Source organism: Salvelinus fontinalis, chromosome 19 (genome assembly GCF_029448725.1).
Source record: "Salvelinus fontinalis isolate EN_2023a chromosome 19, ASM2944872v1, whole genome shotgun sequence".
Lineage (NCBI taxonomy): Eukaryota > Metazoa > Chordata > Actinopteri > Salmoniformes > Salmonidae > Salvelinus > Salvelinus fontinalis.
The window spans coordinates 45,569,577-45,590,664 of record NC_074683.1 but is presented as its reverse complement, the minus strand read 5'-3'; the positions used below and the strand labels follow the sequence as shown (position 1 = coordinate 45,590,664).

At 42.2% G+C, this 21,088-nt stretch overlaps 1 protein-coding gene across 3 annotated transcripts; it reads left to right on the top strand.

The window, feature by feature from the left end:
• The first annotated feature begins 474 nt into the window (after positions 1 to 474).
• LOC129816822 (leucine-rich repeat-containing protein 58-like) lies at positions 475 to 20,401 on the top strand. Of its 3 annotated transcripts, none has more exons than XR_008753615.1 (5): positions 475 to 1,079; positions 17,105 to 17,233; positions 17,738 to 18,015; positions 18,168 to 18,588; positions 18,967 to 20,401. XR_008753615.1 is itself a non-coding variant. In XM_055871738.1 (4 exons), the coding sequence occupies exons 1-4, from the start codon at positions 493 to 495 to the stop codon at positions 18,359 to 18,361; spliced, it is 1,188 nt and encodes a 395-aa protein (XP_055727713.1). In that variant the 5' UTR covers positions 475 to 492; the 3' UTR covers positions 18,362 to 20,401. The 3 variants fall into 3 exon arrangements, 1 of the variants encoding a protein (XP_055727713.1); XR_008753614.1 differs by having other exon boundaries at positions 18,168 to 18,816; XM_055871738.1 differs by having other exon boundaries at positions 18,168 to 20,401.
• The last annotated feature ends 687 nt before the right edge of the window (positions 20,402 to 21,088 follow it).

Sequence of the window (21,088 nt, the reverse complement as noted above, 5' to 3'; positions counted from 1 at the left end):
GCCAAATGTAAATGACCGACCCATATTACTTTCCTTAAAATACAGTGTCGTGTTGCAACCTGGTCTCAGAGCATTTCGTCAACTGCAACTTTGCACGAACAACATTAGCTTGAGTGCGTGAGCAACAATAGTGGACTCGACGTTTTCCCTTCAAAATAAAGGTCTCAATTGAAACTGATGCGAACAGATAAAAGCTCTAATATTTGTGTGAACTCTACAGTGGTGTTCTGTGGGTCTCACCGAGTAGGCTGATACGCCATTTCAAGGGTGCACAATCCATAGGTTTGGCTGTAGAGTGCAATTATAAGGTCTAATACATCCACAGTTTGGATTTTTGTAAAATTAGCTAACACTTGTCTTTATATAACATTACAACCTTGTTTGGCATGATCTAGTGTAATTGTGGCGTGATTCCACTTTTTTCCTCCGTTTGAATCAGTTTCAATTGGGACTTTTATTTTGAAGGCAATCTCACTATTGCTGCTCACCGTAATGTTGTTTATGACACCCACATGCAACTCGGGCCATTGGCATTGGACTCCTCTTTTTATTTGGAGAACCACAAAGAGTGCAATCACCAGTTTGTCCAGAATATTGAAGAGTAGCCTACGCTGCGAAATGGATTTGCATGAAGGAGCCGCACACGGACATGGTGAGGGTGTTTTAGACTTGTCGCGTCTAAATTTGAACACTTTGAGCTTAGTCAACATCAGCGAGGAGCGAAAGATGGGCACCAAGCAGTTGTATCTAAGCTTCAACCGACTGCCCTCGCTTCCCGGATCGGTTTGCATGTTCTCCAACCTCGAGTTTCTTGACATTAGCAACAATGGACTATCGGTCATCTGTGAAGGCATTACTTGGTTAACGAAGCTCAGAACACTAATAGCCAAGAACAACCGTCTGGACGAATTCTCGCTTCCCAAGGAGTTCGGGTCTTTGCCGTTGGAGGTGTTGAATCTAAGTGGCAATAGGTTTGAGGAAATTCCAGCGCAGTTCCTGAAGTTGCAGGGGCTACAATCACTTTCCCTGGGGGGAAACAGACTCCAAAGTATTCCTGCAGAAATTGAGAATTTAACCAGGTATGTAGAATACATAACTATGCCCGCGGCCTCACCAGCTGCTAACCACAGTAACTAGCTTGTTGCAGTCACCAGTGATTACATCACAAACGTTCACATAATTTGCAACAAACGGCCTGTCACAATGACCAGTTTAGGCCAACTGTAGTCAGTTTCCTGGGCGAACAGCGAGTTCAGCCAATAGCATTTAACTGCAGCCTGCAATTCTGGGTGTTCCAGCATGTGGAAATTCCAATTGGAACGTCCCCTCCATCCCATCCCATTGGTTCCTTTATGAACCCCCCCCCCCCCATTCGCATTACATTGGTTCCTGCATGAACGCCGCCTCCCCTCGAACATGACATCTTAATGCTTGTGACACTTTTGAATGTTGGTCAAAGGGAAATCAAAATATTATCAGATTTTTTTTATGTCCCTGACTCATGGAGTCGTCCTTGCTAGCTAGCGGGAGCAACACCGGTAGACGGTGTCCCTCACTCCCGCTTGCTGAACACCTGCCTTCACCGTCATTGCCGAAAAACAGTGCCTGACGGGTGGGGCGAAGGATGCTGTCTACCGGTCGTCCCCGCCTCCCGCTAGCACAACAGGCGGGAGGCTGGGACGACACCATGTACTAGCTAACTATCTACAGTAGCTTGTTAGTGACACTGCATGCTAGCTTGCTAGTTAGCTTGCACACTATGTCGCTCCCCTGTACCGGAGAAAACCGTGCCCGACAGGCAGGGGCTAGGGACACTCCCCAGCTAGCAATGAGGAATCTGCCCGGAAGTGGCCCTCCAGGGGGCCGGAACTGATTGAATCAGCCCGGTGTCGTACTCAGCCCGGAATCAAAATGAATGATTGCCCAGAATCGGCCCAAGTACATCAGGTCGTTTCCGTCTACCCCGATGCAAATCTAAATAAATGTATACAAAATTACCCAATTTAGTAATTTTAAATATTACTATTATACATACAAATTATACTCATCTGACACAAGATGTTTTTTTGTGGAGGAAACACCATACACCTGGTGACGTGTCAGCGTGCATGCCCCTGGCCTGCCACAGGAGTCGCTACAGTGAGATGGGACAAGGACATCCCAGCATGGGTCTTGAATCAGCTTCTGTAGCAATGCAGTTTGCACTGCGGTGCAGTGTCTTAGACCGCTGTGCCACTCGGGAGGCTCCACCCATAACGCTTTTAAATTGTATAAATCGCCTTGCACAAAGTATCAAAATACTACACAGGACTCTTTAAAGAATTTCAAACAATGAGAAAATATGGAAAAATAAATCATGAAATGTTAATTCCATAAAGCAGCCAGTATAATCTTCTGCCAGAAAGTAGCCCCAATCGGCCCGAGCCCCAATCAATACATTTGGGCCAGATAACTCACCCCGGAATCGGCCCGAGCTCAATCCCCGCATCCTAGCCATAAGTAATACCGCCAAAGACGTCCCAGACTCAGGCCACATGACGTCGGCCGAGTGCCCCGACTCAGCCGGAATCAGCCCAAATCCACTGTGGTAGTTTGGTCTACCGGTCACCCCCTCCTCCCGCTAGAACAGCAGGCGGGAGGCTGGGGAAACACCATGTGTTGGCTAGCTTGCGAGTTAGGATGCTAGCTAGCAAACATTTCCGCCCCCGTCTCCAAACTGCTGTGTACCGGACTAGCTGGCTAAGCTAGCACACTGTGTCCTCAACTCCCGCCTGCCAAACACCTGCCCTCGCCATCGTTAACAGAACTGCAGGAAAACAGTGCCCGACAGGCAGGGATGGACACTGTCTACCGATGTGAGACTAGCTAGCTACCATTGTCACACCTGCCCCTTCTTCTGTGGGGTTTATCGGTGGCTGGCATCCAATGTTATTGTGTGTTAATGCCTTCTATTGTACTGGAGTACGCCTACTGTACTGGAATCCCGCCTGCCCTAGCTTAAATTGACGTATAAATAGAAGTATAAAGAGATGCAGGAATGCCCCGACTTGTAGGACGCAATTGCACCTTTCTCAGTTCAGCGGGTACAGGATAGTTCAACTGCCAATGCTGCTGGGGGTTAGGGTTGTAAAGGATGAACTGATGCCCTTACATCAGTGACTTGTCAGGCAGATATGAGGGAGCAAGCTATATAACTACAACTACTGTGATTATTATTATTTGACCCTGCTGGTCATCTATGAACGTTTGAACATCTTGGCCATGTACTGTTTTAATCTCCAGCCGGCACAGCCAGAAGAGGACTGGCCACCGCTCAGAGCCTGGTTCCTCTCTAGGTTCCTGCCTTTCTAGTTAGTTTTTCCTAGCCACCGTGCTTCTACGTCTGCATTGCTTGCTGTTTGGGGTTTTAGGCTGGGTTTCTGTATAGCACTTTGTGACATCGGCTGATTGTAAAATAGGCTTTATAAATACATTTGATTGATACTATGCTGTCTTGTAGCCCACTACCATGGTAGCTTGCCTTTACAAACACAATGCACTTATTTGATTGCCAGGACTATGGTTAAATGGATTTTAACAGATACTCACTCCCTGAGCCTAAACTAAAGCAGACTTTATATTGAAACCTAACCTGTGTTTTTCAGGAAATTAAAACTTTATACTATCACAACATCCAGCTAATCAGGCCTTTAGCAACCCTGACTGGTGTGTGAGATATCCAGGAATCTTATATGTTCTTGGGCAGGGGCATGACAGACTGCCATTGCCACACTCAGAGCAGGAAATGTGTGGTTCATATGGTGGGGTACACACTGCGCAGTATACACGTAAACAACCTTTGGGATGACTAACTACTATTCATAAATGACACACACAAACACTCACTTGCACATGGTCAAGACACACACGTACGCATACACACTTGTACATAGTCATCACACACACACGAGCACATAGAGAAATTCAAGCCTCTTGTGGTCAATATGTGAAGGATGCCAAGTTTGTATAAAGTGCAGGGACAGTGTGTTCCGATGGTACTAAAAAACAAGGTCATTTGGATCTTTTATTTATTTCTCTCCTTATATCATGTTTACACTGTGCCAGTGGTATGTTAATATCAGTGGGAACAGTTTAGGATCCTCCTCAGGGTAGGTTCCTCAGTGAATTTCAAAAATAGTGAAACAAAGTTATTCTTTTTAGATAAAACTACTAAATATATTCAAATGTCCCCAAATAATTGATTAAAATGCACTGTTCTGAAATTAAGATCTACAGTAGCCTCAGCAGCACTCTGTAGGGTAGCACCATGGCGTAGCCGGAGGACAGCTAGCTTCTGTCCTCCTTTGGGTACATTGACTTCAAGACAACCTAGGAGGCTCATGGTTCTCACCCCCTTCAATAGACTTACACAGTAATTATGACAACCTCCGGAGGACGTCCACCAGCCTATCACCCAATCAAAGGATCAGATAATGAAGCTGTAGCTTATGCTTTCAGTACTAGATATCTGGCACTGCATTGCATAACATGTGGTGAGTAGGTGACTCAAAGGGAGAGAAAGACAATAGTTTACTTTCCACTTAGCTAGTTTAGCCTACTCAAACACCTGGCTCAAACAGAAAATAATGCCATTTTAGCTAGCTGGCTATGGCTATCCAACACTGGAACTCTTCCAAGTCAAGGTAAGCTTTTGTTTTTATTGACGTATTAGTTCTAGTAGCTATATTGACTATGAGGTGACAACGATGTAGGCTATGTGTAGCGGTTAGTGTTCATGAAATGAAGGTTCGCCTGGTCACAGACCGCTGATGTGTTGTGCACTGAAGTCCACAAGCGAAGGGAAAAGGTGTGAGACTGAGAGCGTGTAGATTCAGTTGAAGTCGGAAGTTTACATACACCTTAGGCAAATACATTTAAACTCAGTTTTTCACAATTCCTGACATTTAATCATAGTAAAAGATCCCTGTCTTAGGTCAGTTTAGGATCACCACTTTATTTTAGGAATGGGAAATGTCAGAATAATAGTAGAGAATAATTTATTTCAGCTTTTATTTCTTTCATCACATTCCCAGTGGGTCAGAATTTTGCATACACGCAATTGGTATTTGGTAGCATTGCCTTTTTAAATTGTTTAACTTGGGTCAAACGTTTCGGGTAGCCTTCCACAAGCTTCCCACAATAAGTTTGGTGAATTTTGGCCCATTCCTCCTGACAGAGCTGGTGTAACTCAGTCAGGTTTGTAGGCCTCCTTGTTCGCACACGCTTTTTCAGTTCTGTCCAAAAATGTTCTATAGGATGAGGTCAGGGCTCTGTGATGGCCACTCCAATACCTTGACTTTGTTGTCCTTAAGCCATTTTGACTCACCACTTTGGAAGTATGCTTAGGGTCATTGTCCATTCGGAAGACCCATTTGCGATCAAGCTTTAACTTACTAACTGATGTCTTGATGTTGCTTCAATATATCCACATAATTTTCCATCCTCATGACGCCATCTATTTTGTGAAGTGCACCAGACCCTCCTGCAGCAAAGTACCCCCACAACATGATGCTGCCACTCCCTTTCTTCACGGTTGGGATGGAGTTCTTTGGCTTGCAAGCCTCCCCCTTTTTCTCCAAACATAACAATGGTCAATATGGCCAAACATATCTATTTTTGTTTCATCAGACCAGAGGACATTTCTCCAAAAAGTGCAATCTTTGGCCCCATGTACAGTTGCAAACCGTAGTCTGACTTTTTTATGGAGGTTTTGGAGCAGTGGCTTCTTCCTTGCTTAGCGGTCTTTCAGGTTATGTCGATTATAGGACTCGTTTTATTGTGGATATAGATACTTTTATACCTTTTTCCTCCAGCATCTTCACAAGGTCCTTTGCTGTTCTCGATTGATTTGAACTTTTCGCACCAAAGTACGTTCATCTCTAGGAGACAGAACGCATTTCCTTCCTGAGCGGTATGACGGCTGTGTGGTCCCATGGTGTTTATACTTGCGTACTATTGTTTGTACAGATGAACGTGGTACCTTCAGGCATTTGGAAATTGCTGTTTTTTGTTTACATTTTTTTTTTTCCTGGGGTCTTGGCTAATTTCTTTTGATTTTCCCATGATGTCAAGCAAAGAGGCACTGAGCTTGAAGGTAGGCCTTGAAATACATCCACAGGTACACCTCCAATTGACTCAAATGATGTAAATTAGCCTAACAGAAGCTTCTAAAGCCATGACATAATTTTCCAAGCTGTTTAAATGCACTTACTGTATGTAAACCTCTGACCCACTGGAATTGTGATTAAGTGAAATCTGTCTGTAAACAATTGTTGGGAAAATTACTTGTCATGCACAAAGTAGATGTCCTAACTGACTTGCCAAAACTATAGTTTGTTAACAATAAATTTGTGGTGGTTGAAAAATGAGTTTTAATGACTCCAACCTAAGTGTATGTAAACTTCCGACTTCAACTGTAGTTGAAAAGGAATTATTTATATATACACAGCGAGCAAAGTGATCATGCTGTTTTTATGTGGCTGCTATGAAAGTAAACTGTGTTTACGTGCGATCAGGGGTATATTCCGCTGATTCTGTTCAAAAACTTTCCTTAAACGGAAACATATGGAATGAAACGGGGATTAACATACATGAATTGGTATGTAGAAACTCTTAATTTGCAACTGCACTAATGATTAAACCCTAGATGCAGGCTCCCGAAGGCCGCAGCGGTCTAAGGCACTGCTATAGGCATCACTACAGACACCCTGGTTCGAATCCAGGCTGTATCACAACAGGCCGTGATTGCGAGTCCCATTAGGCTGCGCACAATTGGCCCAGCGTCGTCCGGGTTTGGCCGGTGTAGGCCGTCATTTTCAATAAGAATTTGTTCTTAATTGACTTGCTTAGTTAAATAAGGGTTATACATTTATATTTTTTATATCAGCTAGATGCAGGCAAGTGTGTGCAAGCAGTATTGAATGTATCACTGTCTGTCACCTTGATTACAAAAAATTTGCTTGACGTGTGCACCTACATTATAAACTTTCATTCATAGGCTAAATTGTAGCAACCTCATGAAGGGTACAGGGAAAATGTGAGTGTTGTGTAGTAGCCTAAGCTATTCAATGTGACATTGAGCTGGGTGAAATGGAATATGAATGACAGTCATCCAACATGCTGTAATAGAAATACCTTAAGGTCATGCTCCATCTTAAACGGCACCGACCGCCACTGATCTGACTATATAGTTAACATCATAAAAGAGAGAACTCATAAAGTCACAGAGATCAGTGTGTGCAACTGGGATGTGGGTCATGTCATGAGGTTAAACAGTAGCCCATTTATATGCTTACCAAAGATAAGTGTGTAAATACTTTTAACTTCATCAGGAAGAGACCCACATTGGCTTTAATAGTTGTTGTTCCACCCATTCTGTGCCATTTGAGGTGAGTAACTTGGTGGGGAGGATTTTTTTTGTTTTGATTTCACCTCATTTTAACATTCTCTCATATGTGAAGTTTAAGTAACAGGGTTGATCGTAACAGGGTTGATGATTTTAATCTTCAATCAGCCATAAAACCCCTTGTGACAGGGAAGCTTGTTGTGTGAAACAGCAGGGGACATTTTTAATGCAAGCTTCATTTAATTATATATATTTAAATAATTGTTAACATTTCTATGGGTAACAGGGTTGACGTTATGCTCGTTTTCCACCACAAAACAGCAAAAAAGAGTAGAACCAGCTCACCTGCGTTTACACTATGATTTGACTATTAGATGTTCAATGTTTCTTTAAAAAAAAAAAATCCTAGTTTAGCCATGTTACAGTGAATTCTTTTTTTTTTTTTTTCACATGAAATAAATATTCTTCAGAAATTACTTTGGGGAAATTCCAAGTTAAGTGACACAGACTCAGGTTTTTCACTTAAATGTATTTCAAACAAAAACCAATGATTGCAAAGGTGAACAGACCATATAACTATGTACAATGACTACTTTTAACAATTTCCACAAACATTTTATAGGAAAGCATGGTAACAGAATTATGGTTTGTGTTTGTTCCTTCATTCTGTTACCAAACTTTGCATCTGCACTGTTCTTCAACAAAATAACTAGGGATTATTATTATTATAACTAGGGATCCTCTAGGATTTTGCCTGTGTTTAGCAGGCCACAAATGTGCATGTGTCAGCATATGGTCTCACAAGGGGTCTGAGGATCTCATCTCGGTACCTATTGGCAGTCAGGCTACCTCTGGCGAGCACATGGAGGGCTGTGCGGCCCCACAAAGAAATGCCACCCCACACCATGACTGACCCATCGCCAAACCGGTCATGCTGGAGGATGTTGCAGGCAGCAGAACGTTCTCCACGGCGTCTCCAGACTCTGTCACGTCTGTCACATGTGCTCATGTGCTCAGTGTGAACCTGCTTTCATCTGTGAAGAGCACAGGGCGCCAGTGGCGAATTTGCCAATCTTGGTGTTCTCTGGCAAATGCCAAACGTCCTGCACGGTGTTGGGCTGTAAGCACAACCCCCACCTGTGGACGTCGGGCCCTCATACCACCCTCATGGAGTCTGTTTCTGACCGTTTGAGCAGACACATGCACATTTGTGGCCTGCTGGAGGTCATTTTGCAGGGCGCTGGCAGTGCACCTCCTTGCACAAAGGCGGAGGTAGCGGTCCTGCTGCTGGGTTGTTGCCCTCCTACGGCCTCCTCCACGTCTCCTGATGTACTGGCCTGTCTCCTGGTAGCGCCTCCATGCTCTGGATACTACGCTGACAGACACAGCAAACCTTTTTGCCACAGCTCGCATTGATGTGCCATCCTGGATGAACTGCACTACCTGAGCCACTTGTGTGGGTTGTAGACTCTGTCTCATGCTACCACTAGAGTAGGAGCATTCAAAAGTGACCAAAACATCAGCCAGGAAGCATAGGAACTGAGAAGTGGTCTGTGGTCACCACCTGCAGAATCACTCCTTTTTTGTGGGTGTCTTGCTAATTGCCTATAATTTCCACCTTTTGTCTATTCCATTTGCACAACAGCATGTGAAATTTATTCTCAATCAGTGTTGCTTCCTAAGTGGACAGTTTGATTTCACAGAAGTGTGATTGACTTGGAGTTACATTGTGTTGTTTAAGTGTTCCCTTTTATTTTTTTGAGCAGTGTATATATATATATATATATATATATATATATATATATATATATATATATATATATATATATATATATATATATATATATATATATATATATATATATATATATATATATATATATATATATATATATATATATATATATATATATATATATATATATATATATATATATATATATATATGATTGCCTTTGACAATCAACCGTTCTCTGTCGTGGGTGATGTTGGCTTTCGCAACTGGTTCGAGCACCGGTACACACTAACGTTACCAAGTGCGCTATTCTTCAGATGTTGCCCTGCCGGAGTTACAATAATAGCGTCACTGCTATTAGCTTCACGACATACTATGGAACGCAGTTTGGGTGTTTGCGTGTCAATAAAGATGCACGTCAAATAACACTATTTGACCGTCAAATTACACAGTTCTATTATATAATGTTGTGTGTTCTGAATTTGCACGTGCAAGCCAAGCGTCACCACTACTATCAGTAGCACTGTCAAAGCTGTACAAAAAAGTCTGCAAACACCAGCCACTAACGATGTGTTTACAATACCGCGTTGGTAATAAAGCATGATTTGTACGACCGCAACTTCTAGGGTAGCTAGCTTTAGCTTGGTACTTAGCTAGCACCAGTAGAAACTGCAGTACTTTTCACTATTCTTAGCAATGATTTAGGAATCCTTGTGAGTAAGTGTTAGCCAGCTACTTAACCCTCATCTGGCTAGTGAGACTCGACTTGACCGGGTTATGTGTTGTGAAGCTAGCCACAAAAAGGATTTGGCACAATAGTGGAATTTGTGGTTTGCCTTCAAAATACAAGTACCTCTTTGAAAGTGATGCAGAAGGTTACAATTGGTGGAATCATGCCATATTTAGACTAGATAATGTTAAACAAGAGTGGAATGTGAAGCAATGAAGTTGTCTAATCGGTGACACCCACAGAACACAACTGTGAAGAGTTTACGCAAATATTAGCGTTGTAGCTCTTATCGTGGACTGTGACTGTGTGAAATCACCTCTCCAGTCAGCCTATTGTGTTTGTTGACATTCATATTGCAATGTACAGCTTTACCCAAGGATTGGGGATCAATGAAATAGGGTAATAGTCTACTCAATATATTTTTCCCCCAATGTCCTCCTCAGTTATCAGACTCCAAAACATCCACACAGTATTGTTTTTCCTCGGGAATAGTGTTCAATACACATAGGCTGATGATAAATGTGGCTCAATTCAGTTGTTTGAGTCCCACAATAAGAGCTACGATGCTAATGTTTTCTGAGTGTCACTGAGTAGACTGATTTTCTTTTTTTTTTTTTTTTTTTTTCTTTTTTTTTACCGTTATTTTACCAGGTAAGTTGACTGAGAACACGTTCTCATTTGCAGAAACGACCTGGGGAATAGTTACAGGGGAGAGGAGGGGGATGAATGAGCCAATTGTAAACTGGGGATTATTAGGTGACCATGATGGTTTGAGGGCCAGATTGGGAATTTAGCCAGGACACCGGGGTTAACACCCCTACTCTTACGATAAGTGCCATGGGATCTTTAATGACCTCAGAGAGTCAGGACACCCGTCTTTCCCATCCGAAAGACGGCACCCTACACAGGGCAGTGTCCCCAATCACTGCCCTGGGGCATTGGGATATTTTTTTTTAGACCAGAGGAAAGAGTGCCTCCTACTGGCCCTCCAACACCACTTCCAGCAGCATCTGGTCTCCCATCCAGGGACTGACCAGGACCAACCCTGCTTAGCTTCAGAAGCAAGCCAGCAGTGGTATGCATGATGCATGATACCCCATGTCATTGAGCCACAATCCGTAGGTAAGGCTGTACAGTAAAACAATTATGTCCTCAATGCAATTCTAAGGTATAATACATCCAGTGTGATTTAAACAGATTTTTGTCAAATTAACAAATTGTCTTTTGTTGATTTGATAAAACAACATTCCAACCTCGTTTAGCAGGATCTATTCAATTATGGCATAATTATACTATTTGTATTCATTTGCATCACTGTCAATGACATTTTATTTTGAAGGCTAACTGCAAAGTCCACTATTGTGGCTAATCCTTATTCTGGCTAGCTTCACATAGATGGTTCCGACCACCATTAATCAAATAAGAACTTATAAATTAGGGTTATTTTAGATGATGACACCTAGCTATATCAACTCGGCATAAAAAGAAACGTCCTCTCAATGTCAACTGCATTTATTTTCAGCAAACTTAACATGTGTAAATATTTGTATGAACATAACAAGATTCAACAACTGAGACATAAACTGAAAGTTCCACAGACATGTGACTAACAGAAATGGAATAATGTGTCCCTGAACAAAGGGGATATCAAAATCTAAAATAACTGGTGTGGCCACCAGCTGCATTAAGTACTGCAGTGCATCTCTTCATGGACTGCATCAGATTTGCCAGTTCTTGCTGTGAGCTGTTATAAAAAAAAAATGTAACCTTTATTTAACCTGTTTGGGTGCAGTGGCAGTATTGAGTAGCCGGATAAAAGGTGCCCATTTCAAACGGCCTCGTACTCAATTCTTGCTCGTACAATATGCATATTATTATTACTATTGGATAGAAAACACTCTCTAGTTTCTAAAACCGTTTGAATTATATCTGTGAGTAAAACAGAACTCCTTTTGCAGCAAACTTCCTGACAGGAAGTGGAAAATCTGAAATCGATGCTCTCTTCTAGGGGCTGCCTATTAAAGTCCTTGATATTTATTAGTTTAGATGCACTTCATACGTCTTCCACTAGATGTCGACAAGCAGTGAGAGAAGAAATGGAGTGTGTAACTTGATCTGGGCTCGAATAAATGCTCTTTGTATGACGTGTCACCAGGTTCCTGTTTTCTGGAGAGCGCGTCAAGGGACCTGGATTTGCCTTGTGATAAGCTGTCGTTATGGACGACTAATATCTCCGGCTTTGATTTTATTTGATACATGTGACAGTAAAGTATGTTTTTTCAATATAGGTTAATCAGATTATTGAATATTTTGGGGGAGTTTTGCCGTGTTCCGTTCTCTGAGTTTGTTGACGATGGAGAGATTCGCGCCACTTGGCAAGTGTGCTTGCTAAATCGAGAGGGAAAAAGGCCGTTCTAAATCCAAACAACAATTATTCCCGACAAAGGACCCCTTGTACAACATTCTGATGAAAGATCATCAAAAGTAGGACCCATTTTATGATGCTATTTCATATATCTGTCGTACATGTGAACTAGTAGTTTGCGGCCAGGTTTTGGGTACTCTCTCGCCATAACGTAAACTGCATATCGTAATGAAGTTATTTTTAGAATTCTAACACGGCGATTGCATTAAGAACTAGTGTATCATTTCCTATACAACATGTATTTTTTAGTTATGTTTATGAATAGTTATTTGGTCAGAATATGTGTGTCAGAAAAATATCCGGACGTTGTGGGAAAAAGATGCTACGTTAGCACAATGTATAACCACTGATTTCCGCTCTAAATATGCACATTTTCGAACAAAACATTAGTGTATGTATAACCTGATGTTATAGGACTGTCATCTGATGAAGCTTATCAAGGTTAGTCAAAAATTATATATCTTTTGCTGGTTTGTTACGATCGCTAACTTTTGCTACTGGGGAATGGCTTGTGTTTCTGGCTATTGTGGTAAGCTAATATAACGCTATATTGTGTTTTCGCTGTAAAACACTTAAGAAATCGGAAATATTGGCTGGATTCACAAGATGCTTGTCTTTCATTTGCTGTACACTATGTATTTTTCAGAAATGTTTTATGATGAGTATTTAGGTATTTGACGTTGGTGTCTGTAATTATTTTGCCTGCTTTCGGTGCAATTTCTGATTGTAGCTGCAATGTAAACTATGATTTATACCTGAAATATGCACATTTTTCGAACAAAACATAGATTTATTGAATAACATGTTATAAGACTGTCATCTGATGAAGTTGTTTGTTGGTTAGTTTGGTTGGTTCTTGGTTAGTTAGGTTGGCTTTGTGCATGCTACCTGTGCTGTGAAATGTCTGTCCTTTTTTGTATTTGGTGGTGAGCTAAGAAATATACGTGCTGTTTTCGCTGTAAAACATTTTAAAAATCGGACATGTTGGCTGGATTCACAAGATGTTTACCTTTTTAATTTGCTGTATTGGACTTGTTAATGTGTGAAAGTTAAATATTTCTAAAAAATATATTTTGAATTTCGCGCCCTTCACTTGAAGTGGCTGTTGTCATATTGTGGCCGGCCTCGGGCTTGCAGCCAGAAGAAGTTAACTAGGTAATTCAGTTAAGACCAAACCCGGACCAACCCCGGCCAAACCCGGACGATGCTGGGCCAATTGTGCGCCGCCCTATGGGACTCCCAATCACGGCCGGATGTGATACAGCCTGGATTCAAACCAGAGAATGTAGTGACGCCTCTTGCACTGAGATGTAGTGCCTTAGACCGCTGCGTCCATGTGTGTGTGTTAACTATTTTACTGTACTAGAATGCTTAAGAACGCACAAATGTTCAATATTGGTATCGGGTTTTTTGGCAAGGAAAATATTTGATATCGGTATCGGCCAAAACTATATATCACACATTTAGATCAGGTAAAATAAAAATGTGTTTTCTATTTATTTTTTTGTTCCATCCATCATCTTTGAAATGCAAGCGAAAGACCGTAAAGTAATTTTGCAGTTTAGGCACAATTTATATTTTGGCCGCTAGGTAATAGCAGTAAGTTTCAGATTGATCCAGTGAAGCATTGCAGTACTGGACAATATTTTGTATCAAATCTGCCCAAATGTGCCAAATTGGTCAATTGATACATTTTCAAGTACATAACTATAGAGAACATACAAGAAGTATATGGTAATACAAAATGTAAGTTTTGTATATTCCCAGGAATATAATGCATGATGGATCATTAGCTTATACACTAACTTTCACACATCTACATGGCCGGGCGAGGTGGAAGATTGCGGGTGTTCAAACTGTAGAACCCAGTTCCTACATTTGAATATAAACGTTTATTTTATATAACAAAACTATGCTACATTTTAATATCAGACAAATCAGGACAAATCAGGGCAGGGTCCCCTAGGACAAATCAGAGCAAGTTTACTGAATGTAAGTACATTATTTACCTTCAGAGGTGAATGTATCAAACCAGTTGCTGTGATTTTTAAATGTTTTTGTTGTTGTGTACTCTCCTCAAACAATAGCATGATATTTTTTCATTCTAATAGCTACTGTAAATTGGACAGTTAACAATGAGCTAGCTAGTTTTATATGGGATTAACAACAATAGTGCAGTTAGATGAACAATAATTTAACCATTATGCCCATATAAGACATGTTTATGTCCTGGAAAGTTTGCTGTTACTTACGTCATGCTAATCACATTAGCACAAGTTATCTCAACCGTCCCAATAACGCAAAGCCAGAGTAAAATTCAAAGATAGGGTTACAGTCACTCACTCACTGTAACCTTATCTTGTAAACATACTAACCAACACAAACTACATGTAAAGAGAGCCTCTCACTGACAACTTCAGAGCAGCTGAACATATACATTGTCTCAGATCTACAGTCCTCTAGACCTCTGTGTGTTAGTGGTGTAACTGTAGAGTGAGTTGTTGAGATGGCCCTGAATGGCTTCTTTAGACCCTCGGGGACAGAGGCGCTGGCTCAGGGCTCATGCCCCAAGGACACATAATGACCTCTCCCAGTCGCTGCTGTGTCATCAGTTCCACAGGCAGACCAGATCATGGGGCAGATGGGCTGACTGCTCACTTTTAGTGTCAGGCCATTACATCTCCCTTTCTCTCCCTGTCTCTCTGTCCCTGCTGCTCCCTCTGTTCTTCTCTCTTTCTCTCCATTTCCCCAGTGTTCCTGTCTTTTCACTTTTTCATCTGTTCAGAGGGATTGGGATTGAGCAGAATGTTTGTGTATGTGTACTCCATTTCCATTGGCGATTTGTGGACATTGGACAATAGTCATCTTTTTCTCTCTGCCTCAGTCATCGGTTTTGTAAATTGAACAAAAATATAAACGCAACATGTAAAGTGTTGTTCCAATGTTTCATGATCTGAAATAAAAGATCACGAGTAACCACGCCAGCCGAGGACCTCCACATTCGGCTTCTTCACCTGCAGGAACGTCCGAGACCAGCCCCACGGACAGCCGATGAAACTGTGGGTTTGCACAACCAAAGAATTTCTGCACAAATTGTCAAACCATTTCCGAGACGCTCATCTGCATGCTCTTTGTCCTCACCAGGATCTCGACCTAACTGCAGTTTGGTGTCGTAACCAAATTCAGTGGGAAAATGTGCACCTTCAATGGCCATTAGCATGCTGGAGAAGTGTGCTCTTCGCAGATGAATCCCGGTTTTAACTGTACCGGGCAGACGGTTGCCGTGTGGGCGAGCAGTTTGCCGACGTCAATGTTTTGTACAGAGTGCCCCATGGTGGTGGTGGGGTTATGGTATGGGCAGGCATAAGCTACAGACAACGAACACAATTGCATTTTACCGTTACCGTGCTTTTACACCTGCATTGCTTGCTGTTTGGGGTTTTAGGCTGGGTTTCTGTACAGCACCTTGAGATATCAGCTGATGTAAGAAGGGCTATATAAATACATTTTATTTGATCGATGGCAATTTGAATGCACAGAGATACCATGACGAGATCGTGAGGCCCATTTTCATACCATTGATCTGCTGCCATCACCTCATGTTTCAACATGATAATGCACGGCCCCGTGTTGCAATGATCTGTACACAATTCCTGGAAGCCGAAAAATTCCCAGTTCTCCCATGGCCTTCCATACTCCCCAGACATGTCACGCATTGAGCATGTTTGGGATGCTCTGGGTCGACGTGTACAGCTCTGGGTCGACGTGTTCCTGAGAATATCTAGCAACTTTGCACAGCCGTTGAAGAGGAGTGGGACAACATTCCACGGGCCACAATCAACAGCCTGGTCAAGGATATGTGTCGTGCTGCATGAGGCAAATGGTGGTTACACCAGATACTGACTGGTTTTCTGTTCCACACCCCAACAGTGTATATGACTGCCCCACATTGTCTGCTGCTTAGAACTGTGTATTTAGCCTACACTGCATTTGATTGCCTCAAACCTAAACGCCAGTCTTCACTAGATCTAAACTTCTGTCTGAAAAATAAATAATTGGGACTCTCTAGCAATGCCTCTCTACCTCTGGTGGCCTTTGAACAAAGTCAGAGTGAACCCACACAAACACACACACACACAGGCAGGTAGGCAAAAAATCTATTGAAATTCCAGCACCTCTTTGTGCATAGTGTGTGTCTCCTCTTTGAAACAGTTTGTTTAGCAGTTCCATTGCTCCAGCCCATTCTTCATAGTCACATCTACACACACCTGTTATACTCCTTTTTTCTATGGACCCGGCTGCTCAATCTTTGATGCCTTGCGCTCACTCTGGTAATGCATTGCTGTCACATACAACATCAATGTCAACATGTGGGAACCCCATTGTGGTACTGATGTGTCAACATGGCTAGTCATGTGTCCACTTGGAACTGTCCTGTATACAGTATGTTATGGTGTTTTTAAAGTCCTAAACCCCTTCAGGCATGCTTTACTTGTTACCGTAATGTTAATTAGGCCTCCCGGGTGGCGCAGTGGTCTAGGGCACTGCATCGCAGTGCTAGCTGCGCCACCAGAGTCTCTGGGTTCGCGCCTAGGCTCTGTCGCAGCCGGCCGCAACCGGGAGGTCCGTGGGGCAACGCACAATTGGCATAGCGTCGTCCGTGTTAGGGAGGGTTTGGCCGGTAGGGATATCCTTGTCCCAGTATGTAATAAAATGTATGTACTCTACTGTAAGTCGCTCTGGATAAGAGCGTCTGCTAAATGACTCAAATGTAAATGTAAATTACCACTCGATATGATGCTAAACATATTAAACCTCTCTCTCTGTCAGTCTTGAGATGCTGTATTTGGGTGGTAACCTGATCACCTCTATTCCTCCTGAGCTGGCCAACCTGCCCTACCTCAGCTATCTGGTCCTGTGTGACAACCGCATACAAGGTGTACCCCCGCAGCTCACCAGGTAACCACAACACAACCATAACACAGCCTCAACCCCATCTAGAGCATACTGCCACAGCTCACCAGTTATCCACAACACAACCATAACACAGCCTCAACCCCATCTAGAGCATACTGCCACAGCTCACCAGTTATCCACAACACAACCATAACACAGCCTCAACCCCATCTAGAGCATACTGCCACAGCTCACCAGGTAAGCACAACACACCCATAATATAACCACAGGAAACTGCAAGTAAGCATTTCATTAGGCAATGTATACCTTGCGTATCCCTTACATACTAATAAAACTAAACTTAATACAACTACAACTCAATAATAGAAATAATAATAATACTGCAAAGACAGTCATAACCCACCAGCACCACAGCTCAACTGGTTACTACAATACATCCATAGTGGACTACTACAACTTAACCATAATCTAACCACGGTCTAGATTTCTGTTCATAATACTCAAAACGATAACCATGACCTTGTCAATCTCTCTCTCCCCCCTCAGGCTCCACTCCCTGCGCTCCCTGAGTCTCCATAACAACCTGCTGACCTACCTGCCCCGGGAGATCCTCAGCCTGGTGCGCCTGCAGGAGCTCAGTCTCCGCGGCAACCCCCTAGTGGTGCGCTTCGTCAAGGAGATGACCTACGACCCCCCATCACTGCTGGAGCTGGCGGGTCGTACCATCAAGAGCCGGAACGTTCCATACTCGTCCTGCGACATGCCATCTCACCTGTTGCACTACCTAGACCTGGCTAGCAAGTGTCCCAATCCTAAGTGTGCCGGTACGTCTACTACACATTCATTTCTCATTGGACTGTGTGTCTGTATTGCTGTCCCTGTCTTTTTTTGCTTGTCTGTATATAATTGAATATGTATAATTGAGTCAATTTATTTAAGTGTGCTTATTCTGTCTGTTTCTCTGCTCTCTCACCAGGTGTGTACTTTGACTCGTGCGTGCGCCACATCAAGTTTGTGGACTTCTGTGGGAAGTACCGGCTGCCCCTCATGCACTACCTGTGCTCCCCAGAGTGCACCTCACCCTGCAGCTCCAACCCCCAGAGTGACGCAGAGTCAGAGGATGAGATCAGCGTGCCCGCCTACCGCCTGCAGAGGGTGCTGCTGGGATAGCAGGAAGTGGAAGGGCCTCGAGTCCTAAACATATCATTAGCCTCAGAACCCGTCTTTCTCGCTGTGACTGGATGGTACTGTAGGGATGACATCTGACCCCTCTGGTCTCGTGTGTGTTTGATGCAAGACTCTAGATGCACAAGGACATACCCTCACACACAAACACACTCACACGTGAGAGATATCCGGTTGTCAATGTGGACCTAAACCAGGACAAATGTCTTTAGGTGGGTATGTCCCCTCGAACCCATTGACTCAGTCACTTTAGCCATCTAAAACTGGGGGACAAATGATGGGAGGGATCTTACCTCTTTTTCTCAGTAACACTACAGATCACTGATGCCTTCAGACTTTGAGCAGTGCCTTTAACAGATGAAGCATTTCACTCCATTCCTGATGGTTTCATGGGTAAACATAGGAGGGCAGTAGAAACCATAACTTTGCCAACTTGCTATGTGAGCTATTGAAAGGTTTTTCATGATTTTAGAACACTATCACACCATTCCTTAGTCAGGATATGAACAATTTAAGATTTCTAATTGCCTGAAAACAGGAAGTGTGTGACCCGGTTCTTTGTAAAAGCTTTGTTTTTCTCTCACACACAGGAAGTCGATCTAGGCCAGGCAGAGTGTGAATGGACGCCTGAAAGGAGAAAATCAAACATATCTGACAAGATGCAATGAATGTTTGTATTTCCAGCTCTTGGTTTTCTCTAAATTTGACAGATATAGATATATGTATTAACACTTTGTATGTGGGAACATTTAGACAACTTTTACAGAAGGTACATGTTTAAGTTAACCGGAAGAATAATACAGTAGCTGGCCTTTCAATAATGCTGGTTTATTGTTACAGTGCCATGTAGAAGTGCTTTTGAATGTATATGTATATGCCTTATTGAAGAGAGAAGGAATCCTGTGTTCTTTATAAAGTGAGAAAAGAACAAAACAAACATTATTTTTCTTGTACCCTGAAAAATGTAACAATTAACTTTTTTTAAATGTTCTATTTATGATCTGTTAACACTTTACTTGACACCTAGTGCCATAACTTGTTATGAAACATTCATAACAGCTGACATAACCTGTCGTAACACTGTCATGACACATATTTAGACCTCTTGTGACCTATTGCGTTATTTTATTGCTGGTTATGAACCCTACATAAAATCTACCGCAAAACCATTACACCATAACCTACATCAACAGTATTTTTATGTTTATATAACATTTTCTGAAATGTACCCTATTAAATTATCATTGTAATTGTGCACACATTGATGTCAGACATGCAGCTACCACAATGTTCTGTTGCTGATGACTGGGATCAGATTTCAGGAGCAGGACAAGACCCCCTCTTTTTGACTGATGACTAACATAGGCCTATCATGCACATGCCCTTATCTGGCATATATGATTATGATGGTCATAATGCTTCTTGACAGTGTCAAAGTGTATTGTCTTTTGTCCAGGTAAAGTGACATAGGATGGTCATAGTGCTTCTTGACCGTCATAAAGTGTATTTTCTACATGTTTTTATATGATAGGGGGGAAAACATGATTCTTTAGAATCAATTTCAACGAAGAATTTAAGAAACTAACTTTCCAACGAAATCAAACTTGGCAGGAAAAAAACAACATTTGAATAAATTAGGGTTTTGAGCTTATGTAGGTGTCATAACCAGCCATTAAATAATGCAATAGGTGTAAATATATGGTTCATGACAGTGTTGTGTCAGTTATTATGACGTAGTTATGACGTTAGGTGTCAAGTAGTGTTACCCATGATCTTAACCACAATGTTGTGAAATTGAAGCAATTTTTCTAACGTACTGCTTTTATACCAATCCAACGTTCTACTGTCAATGACACTCAATGGTTCACACACTAATACAGTGCTTTCATTGAATATGACTTACTGAATATAATATAGTACTCATACAGTTCGACGATCTGTACTAAAGTATGTGCACTTTTCCCCTATAATATAGACTGTACACAGTATATAACAACATCCCTAATAAAGTTAATTTGAGTGTCTACAAAATGTGTGTGATATCTGTGAAACTTGTTATCCACGATAGACTGCACTACCATTTCCTGCTAATGTTGCACTATCTGTCTAGTTAGCTCTGAGTTCATAGTCAACATCTCATATCTGCTGAAGCTATGATGACATCTTAGCTTCTGTCGTCATTGTTTGCTATGTAGACTATGAGGAAGAATCAGTGGGCCTGTCACCAAACAGTGTCCATTTGTTTGTTTGCCTGCCTGTTGTGAAAATGACTACAATGCATTTCCACTGTATCTTTCTCCAGGACTAACTGCCAAACGGTTGACAGTTGGAACTATGCTAGATTGCTAGGCCGTCTGTGAGTGTGCATGAGCGTGACTGACTGTTTTGTTTTGAGTCATTGGTAGCTTGAATGAGTTGCGTTCAGGACCGGTCTGCTTCATTTGCATATGAACATGATTGCATTACTGAGGGAAATGCAGAGGGACCTCTTCTTTAACCCAGCACTAAGAGATGCCAGGGGAATGCCATTCTGCCTCCTCTCAATCAAAAGATCCCTTTATTTACCCTGCCAAGACCTAGTGATGTAAACATCTCCTACTCTCTCTCAGCCTCTCCTCTTTCATTCTCTTTCTCTCCTCTGAGCAGGCTGACTGGTTCTTTGATGGCTTTGAGGGACAGATGTTTTGTGTCATGTTTGCCCATGTTTTAAAC